We start from the raw sequence: 8,904 nt of genomic DNA on the forward strand, positions 1-8,904 counted from the left end.
ATGCGGGCTCAACATTGTGATGTCTATCTGCCATCGGCGATGGACGATAGCATCGTCTATCGGCCCAACCCTAGATCCAATACAAACTTAATGAACAATGGTCAATTCATTTTGCACGTATATCTACTGTGTACACTTACCTTGATAATGGCGAAAAGGGATTTGGTGTCATCCTCTGAGTGTTCCAGAATGTAATCTAAAGAAGAAAATTAGAAGATGCTTGTCTTAAGAATTGTGGATAATGTAGATTAAGTAAATTTTGTGTGCTGGAAGGTGTTCTAAATGAGGATCACTCACGAAGCAACTGTCTCATCACTTTACAGATGGCCTCACGGTAGTTCTCTCTGGACTCATCTGGAAAAATCAGCAATGACTTACTGAGAAGCTGATATCCTATTCTATCATCATGATGCACAACAAGTTATTCTAACTGGACATTCATCACAACAGGTTTCATAAGCAGAGTTTTACTGTGAACTTCCCCAGTTTTGGCTTACCATAGTCGACACCAATGTACAGCTTTGTTTCCTCCAAACTAACCATGCTGGGTACACTGCACAAAGGAGAATGAACAACAACAACAAAAAAACATATTTGAACTACAATGCAAAACCTTAAGATTTTTTTTTACATAATTTTGAAAAAAATCCATGGCTGCATTTATTTGATTAAAGTACTGTAAATTGTCTTTTTTTTATTTTTTACACAATTTCAAATAACTGTATTCTGTTTTCAAATGTGTAATATATTAAAAAATTTAATTTATTCCTTCGAGGACAAAGCTGAATTTTTTGCAGCCATTTAGCAGTCTTTAACTTTTTTATTATGAATGTTGAAAACAGTTGTTCCGTTTAATGTTTTTGTGGATACCATGAATAGAAAGTTCAAAAGAACAGCATTTATATGAAATCGAAAACTTTTGTAACATTATAAACATCTGTGCTATCACTTTTATCAATTTAATGTGTCCTTGATTAATACAAGTTTTTATTTAATTAATTTTTCCCAGGGCTTGAAAACGAAAAAAAAAAAATCAATCGGTTCACTCAGAGCAGAATCGATATTTTAACGTTTCTGTTCCTGCGTTCCTCTGTATTATTACCGTTCCAAAACCAGTTCGAGTAGAAGAAATACCAGTTAATAACGTTATTTTTTTTTTTCTTTGCCTATAATAATAGTAATAAAGTACAGCATTTTCTTTACTCAAAAAGAAAAAAAAACAAAAACAGGAAGAGATCTGGTATCTTAACCCGCTACACTTAGTTACAACCAATACAGCATCATCTTTTCTAGATTTTGGCCAAATGTAGGCTACTAAACAAAAGAAAAAATCTATTAACACTTTAAAGACATTAAAGTATTTTTTTAAGATATTCGTTTGCTGCATTGCTAAAAAACGCTACTTTTTCGATTGCATTTTGAGAGTGAAAAAAAAACAAAAGTCGAGTAGGCTCACGTCACATTTTATTATTACATTCAGAAATAATGTAGGCTGAAATGCCTGTAAAGCAAAATGTTTACAAACATTATAAACACAGTTATTAGTTTCTCTCCACAACAAATCTTAAGGCTATGCATTTAGGCTATAAAAGGTCAATCCGAAAACAAATTAATTTAAGGTGAAACTGATGTCTACCTCTCTCATTCGGCACAAATCCAAATGTTTGCATATTCGCGATGTATCGGGATGTTAAAATATTATTTATTATAGGCTAGGCTTTGTACTTTCATCAACGTAAAACATCATCCTTCACATTGGCTAATCAGCACAGTGAGGCGGTGGTCACGCTGAATGCAACAGATTGTACAACAGAGCAGTGTAACTTCTTTTTTGTTTCTTTAACTGTATTTTATTTTGATAATGAACAGGCTGTAATGTCTCAAAAATATGTTGTGTCTGTGTGCGCGTGAGGCGCCCGGCGCGATATGGTCAAACCAACGCTGGTTGGTTATACAGATAGAAGCAAGACATCATTCAAAACTGTCAAGCTTTTGCAAAATAAATAAAACTGTCAAGCTTTTGCAAAATAAATAAAACTGTAAAGCTTTTGCAAAATAAAGAAAACTACTGCCATCTCGTTTTCACTTCCGAGAACTTTGGAACGTGTCACAATGAACCGTAACTCACACATTTTTTTTTCTTTCGTTTTGTTAAAGGGGTCCTATTATGCTTTTTCACTTTTTCAACTTTAGTTAGTCTGTAATGTTGCTGTTTGAGCATATAAAAGATCTGCAACGTTACAAAGCTCAAAGTCCACTTCAAAAGGAGATATTTTATTTAACAGAAATCACTTTTCAAAAACTACAACGGATGACTCATTTGGACTACAATGCATATTTACTGGGGTAGAGTGGTTACAATCATCCGAGTTTAATTTGCGCTCAAATTGATTTGATTTTGACGCAATATTTACACTGAAGCTTGCAGGCGGCTATGGTAAGGGGCATGCCATTTCCCGACCAGGCGCCGAGTGCTGCCAATCACAACACACACTGGCCCAGCTAACCAATCACAGCACATTTCATATTTCAGAAAGCGGGCCTATATTTGATACAGAAACTATTCAAGCCGTTCATGCCAGACTGGGGAGAGAGGTGTTGTAATAATGTAAAATATGTGAAAAATAATGTGTTTTTCGAAAAACCTAGTATGAAAGCCTGTTCTAGTACACCCCCAAAACAAAATCAAGACTTTGCAAAAGAGCATAATAGGACCCCTGTAATGTCAATGATTTAAGTGAAATATATTTAGTGTATATGCCTATATATTCCTTTTTTGTAAGCCTATAGTTTTATTCAGTTTTCTCCGTTCACAGAAGTGCTGCAGGTGCATGTAATCTGTTGAATCCATCTTACACTATCCTCGGATAAACTCTAACGCCAGTGCATTGCCACTGCGACTTAATGATGCGTCAGCTTCATTCACATTTGCACAGGCCGTACTACTTCGTGATTGGTTGACAGCAAATTTCAAATATTAAATGGAACAATAAAATAACGTTATTAACTGGTTAATGGCCATTTCAAATTTTCGATTCTGTTCGGAACTATAAAATTTGATTTCGTTTCTGTTTCTGGTTCTGTTCCTGTCAAAATTTAGTTCGTTTCCATTTTTTCGTTTTCGTTCCTTGAACCGGTTAAGAGCCCTGATTTTTCCTTTTAAAAATGAAATACAATTTAATTAGCGCTGTGTGTCCCTTCACATATCTGCTGATTAGAGCAAACTTTGCTCTATATCACAGTGAGTTTTAGGACTTACAGGCTGGTGACTGTGGGTCCATCAAGAGGGGGGAGCATGCTGCCAGCACCCAGCAGACAGTGCTGGACTATACACAGGCTCTGAAGAACATCATCTCTGTTTAAAGTTCAGAAATGTGTCAGCATTAGCAAAAACAATTTAAGAAAATATTCAAGATTTTTTTTAAACCAATACAGAATGATGTTTTTTTTGTCTTTACCATTATTACAGAGTGCACTTTTGACACCTGACCTGCTCATTTCCTGCTCTCCCTGTGCGTATTTCTGCAGACGCTGGAGCTCTGGCTGCAGCAGCAGGTCCAGAACATAGAAAACGAACGCCGTTTCCTCTACACTGGGCACATGCCACTGGATCTCCAGGTTCCAAAGGTCCCCCGGACGACCCCAGTCCTGTTTAAAGAACAAGGGAGGTAGTGAGAACTCCTGGGATCAACAATGATCTAATACACTGCTCTGTTCTCTCCACTGGTCAAATGTCCTCACATGGTCCAGACACATTCCCAGTACCTTAATGGGCAAGTACTCTTGCAGGGGTCTGTTGAAGCCGCCGGGCACACTGCAGTAGTCTGTAGGGTAAGTGAGTGCTGTGGAACGCAGGATATGGTGCAGCAGGTTGCAGGCCAGAGTGTAGCCCTGCTTACAGCGCAAACGCAGGGTCAGCTGCAGAGTCTGCACCAGCTGTGTGCGGTACGGGAGGAGCTTTTCTCCATCAACACGAGTCACCTGAAGCAATGTGATATACACAACAATTGTTGTCTAGTGTCTAAACAGATATAAGGGGATTGATGTGAAAAACTCTTCATAAGCAGTGACTCTATTACTGTACCTAATGGAAAGTGCATGTCATACAAACTTCATAGTTTAACCTAGTTAAAGAAATAGACCACCGAAATTCTGTCATCATTTTTCTCACACTCATGTTGCTCCAAAGTTGTATGACTTTACTTATTCTGTGGAACATAAATTATATTTTAAAGAATGTTGGTAATCAAACAGTTTCGATTCTCATTGACTATTATTATATGAAAAAAAACATGGAAATCAATGGGAACTGAAACTGCTTGATTACTAACAGCATATCGTCTTTTATGTTCTTCAGAAAAAATAAAGTCAAACAGGTTTGGAACAACATGAGGAGGTGAGTACATTTTTAGGCAGCTATCATGATTTTGTAATACATTTTAAGCTCTTCTGCACATAATCTTTCATGTGCAGTTTGATATAGTGTTATTTTGACCTCAGACAGCAGCTGAAGATTCCAGAGCAGTTCTTTGTCCAGTTCTTCCTCATTTGAAACATCTTCATCTGAAACACACCAAAACACAAGTGAGGAAGCATAAACAGACTCAAGATAGCACAAACTGTCATTTATGTTCTCGTACGTACTGGCAGTTAGATGAGTAATGGCATTACAGCAGTGTGGTACAAACAGCCTGTGAGACTCAGCCGGGTGACACTGAAACAAAGCAGAGGACAGCTGAATCAATGTGGCCCCACAGCTGTGTGTGTGTCGGCACAAGTTGGGCAAAGGGAAAGTATTACCTTAGCAGCTGCTCTGCACATGTCTGCCACCATCCTGCCTGCGACACGAGTCTCAAAGATGTTGGTGGTGGCAAAGTTGAAGACTTTCTCGAGAGCAACCTATAGACAGATAACAGCTGTTAACATATAATATTTAGGTGTATATGAGAAAATACACTGTTCAAAAGTTTGAAATGGGTTTTTTTTTTTTTTTTTTTGGAAAGAAACCTTATGTCCACCAAGTCTGCATATATTTGATCAAAAATACAGCAAAAACAGTAATATTGTGAATTATTACTACAATTTAAACTATGTTTTATATTGTAAAATGCAATTTATTCCTCTGATGCCAAAGCTGAATATTCAGCAGCAATTACTTCAGTCTTCAGTGTCACAAGATCCTTCAGAAATCATTCTAATATGCTGATTCGGTGCTCAACAAATATTTCTTATTATTATCACAATTATTATTGTGAAAATAGTGTTGCGTAGTATTTTTAAGGAAATTGTGATACATTTTTTTATTCAGGATTCTTTTGTAACATTCAAAATATGTCACTTTTGGTCAATTTAATGCATCCTTGCTGAATAATAATAATAAAAAAAAACCTTAGTGACCCCAAACTTTTATTAGTGTATATGGGTGCCACAAATAATATATTGACAGTCAATACACCGCATGCATAATTATTAGGCACGTTTATACTCTGAGATTTTTTTTCAAGCACATTTGACCAATTCCAAACCACATCAATCTTAATAACTACTATTATTTTTGTATTTAATCATTTATAAGTGATATACAATTGTCCATGAAGGCTGGAAGTGAAAAACTTATATTCAGGTGTGCAGAATTATTAGGCATATTTTCTTTTACTGAAAAAATGAGTCAAAAAAGAGGTTTAACTCAGACTGTTAAAAAAGCCAGAAAGTCAAAAATTATTAAATCCCCATGAGAAATATTAAAAACTAATGCAATACAGAAATTGCAAAGTTAAGACATGACCATTGTACAGCAAAATGCTCACTGGGTCAGCGAGGTCAAAAAACAGGTGGAGAAGAAAAGACACATGTTAACTGCAAAAGATTTAAGAATTAATGTGAAGAATTAGATGTAAAACCATCAAGAACCATTTAGTCTCCAGCGCCACCATTTTCCAGAACTGCAACCTACCTGGAGTCTTCAGAATTACAAGGTGTCAGGATCTCAGAGACTTTGCTTGGGTAAAAAATCCTGTTAACTGCAAAAGATTTAAGAATTAATGTGAAGAATTAGATGTAAAACCATCAAGAACCATTTAGTCTCCAGCGCCACCATTTTCCAGAACTGCAACCTACCTGGAGTCTTCAGAATTACAAGGTGTCAGGATCTCAGAGACTTTGCTTGGGTAAAAAATCCTAAAAAATGACCCACACTTAAGAATAACATGCTGAAGTATTATGAAATACATTAATTTTTTTATAGGCTTTATGGACAGATGAGAGTGACTCTTGGAGGACCAGCACCACATCCTCTTGTACCACTGTTTGAAGAATTTATCTTCCAGAATCTGGCAGTAAGTTTTAGGAGATCATTTTTAGTCAACCCTGCAAGACTTTTCAGGATAGGAGATGGAATAAAAAAAAATTTTTTTTGAATTTTTTTTGCATATTTGTCACACTTAAAAGATTCAGATCATCAAACTAATTTTAATATTACACAAAGAAAATGCAAGTAAATACAAAATGCAGTTTTTAAATGATAATTTCATTTATTAAGGGAAAAAAGCTGTCCAAACCTACCTGGCCCTACGTGAAAAATTAATTGCCCCCTCCTCAAGAACAGATGAGAAACAAAATAGTTGACATGTATCAGCCTGGAAAGGGTTATGAAGCCATTTCTAAGGCTTTGGGACTCCAGCGAACCACGGTCAGAGCCATTATCCACAAATGGAGAAAACTTGGAACAGTGGTGAACCTTCCCAAAATTACTCCAAGAGCGCAACGACGACTCATCCAGGAGGTCATAAAAGAACCCAGAACAACATCTAAAGAACTGCAGGCCTCACTTGCCTCAATTAAGGTCAGTGTTCATGATTCAACAATAAGAAAGAGACTGGGCAAAAACGGCATCCATGGGAGAGTTCCAAGGCAAAAGCCATTGCTGACCAAAAAGAACACAAAGGCTCGTCTCACATTTGGCAAAAAATATCTTGATTATCCCCAAGACTTTTGGGCAAATATTCTGTGGACTGATGAGAGTTTAACTCTCTGAAAGGTGTGTGTGCCGTTACATCGGGTGTAAAACCAACACCGCATTCCATAAAAAGAGAGATTTCACAGAGATGTGAGACTCATTGCCAGCTATCGCAAACGCTTGATTGCCATTGTTGAAAGGGTGGCACAACCAGTTATTAGATTTTAGGGGGCAATTATTTTTTCACATAGTGCCAGGCAGGTTTGGGCGGCTTTTTTCCCTTAACAAATGAAATCATTGAAACGGCATTTTGTATTGGGTTATCTTTGTGTAATATTAACATTGGTTTGATGATCTGAATCATTCAAGTGGGACAAATATGCAAAAAGTAAAAATAATTTTAAAAAAACCGGAAGGGGGCAAAAACTTTCACATCACTATATATATATATATATGTCAAATTTTTGCTGTCCTCGCTGACTTTACACAAATACAACCACACAGTGCAATTCAGACTAATCAGTCAAAACAACCAGTGAATCGGTCTATAAAGAGTCACTGATCTGACTCGTGGGATGATTCAGTCACACAACTCACTACTTTACTAAATCAGCTCAGATTACTCACTGAGCCGCAGATTAATAAAAATTTATATATATATATATATATTTGTAAGGTTAACAAAATCTAATTACTAAGAGGCAAAGAAAACGGAGAGGTCTGAGACTTTTCTTTTTGTAATAAACTGTTTTTTCATTAAAGAAAATGTTTTAAATGGTTGAATAGTTAAAATCCTATTAAAATGTAATAAAAACCTTGAATATCTCCATGGAGCACTGTGTCAGAATGGTGCTGAAGGTGGATGAAAGGCCCAGCTCCACCAGACTCTCTAAATGAGTCATTTTCTCTGTCTCCGTCTCCTCGCGCGTCTGCTCCAGAGTGCTGCTGTCAATCAATGCAAAACACCTACAGACACACAAAATAGGGCTCAAGCCACAACAATAGTGTATTATACTTTTTCCAGGCACACACATCTCACTAAATGACTCACCTATCCATAAACTGCAGAACAAAGTCTTCAAACTCAGCAGAAGCCGAACACAACTCTCTCTCCATCTACAACAAATAAAAGATTTTATGACAGAATACAGAAAGAATAATTATGTAAAATCTCTGCAGTGGGTCTTTTACATAAGATTTCAGAGCCCTACCTCACTCAAGTCATTCTTCTCATGGAGGGCTGATGAACAGTCCACCAAAGGCACTAAAGTAGTAAAAGTAGCAATGAACTGGAACGTGATCTAAAAACAAAATGTGTGAACATTATTTTAAGTCAATTAGGAATAAAATCACAGTCGAGAGAGCAATAACAAGGAATCAAAATTCTTTGTTTAATTGTCAATGTTTACCCACCATGCATTTGCTGAAGTCATTAGGATCAACACCAGGCAGTGCTCTCATTAGCAGGGGCAGGACGTGCGCGGGACCTTCGGGATAATGTCGGCCTCCGCTGAGAAGACTGCGGGCCATGCCAATCATGCAGCTGAGAGTGGCAGTAAGCTGGTGCGGCTCCGTCAGCGTCTCCATAGCAGGATACGTCCTGCAGGGGGCAGCACATTCACACATTTGCTTTTAGTTGGTTACTCCTTTGGGAAAAATCCAGCTCCTGCTTTACGCTGGATTCTAAGATGACTGCTTACAAAGCCTATTTACAAAGATTGGATTTGTATATCCTGACAGTGAATAAAAGAAGCCACTATAAAGGTTATGATACAGCTTTATGACTTTAAATCATGAATTTATACGGCAACTCATCTTTAATAACTGTTTAAATTAGGGGTGCTCCGATCAGGATTTTTGAGGCCGATCACCGATACCGATCTTTTTAAACCCTTCTTTTTATAATTTATAACTATTTATAGTGATACTCCAATCAGGATTTTTAGACA

At 37.0% G+C, this 8,904-nt stretch overlaps 1 protein-coding gene across 2 annotated transcripts in view; it reads right to left on the reverse strand.

Annotated features, from left to right (window-relative positions):
* psme4b (proteasome activator subunit 4b) overlaps positions 1 to 8,904 on the reverse strand; it is a 41,599-nt gene that overhangs the window by 16,906 nt on the left and 15,789 nt on the right. For both annotated transcript variants that reach the window (XM_016564507.1, XM_016564506.1), the window contains 13 exons: positions 8,369 to 8,555; positions 8,167 to 8,256; positions 8,007 to 8,071; positions 7,771 to 7,921; positions 4,801 to 4,899; positions 4,645 to 4,714; positions 4,496 to 4,563; positions 3,766 to 3,981; positions 3,491 to 3,648; positions 3,260 to 3,355; positions 498 to 553; positions 298 to 354; positions 141 to 196 (listed from right to left, as the gene is read on the reverse strand). In XM_016564507.1, coding sequence (XP_016419993.1) covers positions 141 to 196; positions 298 to 354; positions 498 to 553; positions 3,260 to 3,355; positions 3,491 to 3,648; positions 3,766 to 3,981; positions 4,496 to 4,563; positions 4,645 to 4,714; positions 4,801 to 4,899; positions 7,771 to 7,921; positions 8,007 to 8,071; positions 8,167 to 8,256; positions 8,369 to 8,555 — 1,369 coding nt within the window. The remainder of the gene's footprint in view (positions 1 to 140; positions 197 to 297; positions 355 to 497; positions 554 to 3,259; positions 3,356 to 3,490; positions 3,649 to 3,765; positions 3,982 to 4,495; positions 4,564 to 4,644; positions 4,715 to 4,800; positions 4,900 to 7,770; positions 7,922 to 8,006; positions 8,072 to 8,166; positions 8,257 to 8,368; positions 8,556 to 8,904) is intronic.

The sequence above is a fragment of the Sinocyclocheilus rhinocerous genome, unplaced genomic scaffold (genome assembly GCF_001515625.1).
Source record: "Sinocyclocheilus rhinocerous isolate Xijiao unplaced genomic scaffold, SAMN03320098_v1.1 scaffold650, whole genome shotgun sequence".
NCBI classification, from domain to species: domain Eukaryota; kingdom Metazoa; phylum Chordata; class Actinopteri; order Cypriniformes; family Cyprinidae; genus Sinocyclocheilus; species Sinocyclocheilus rhinocerous.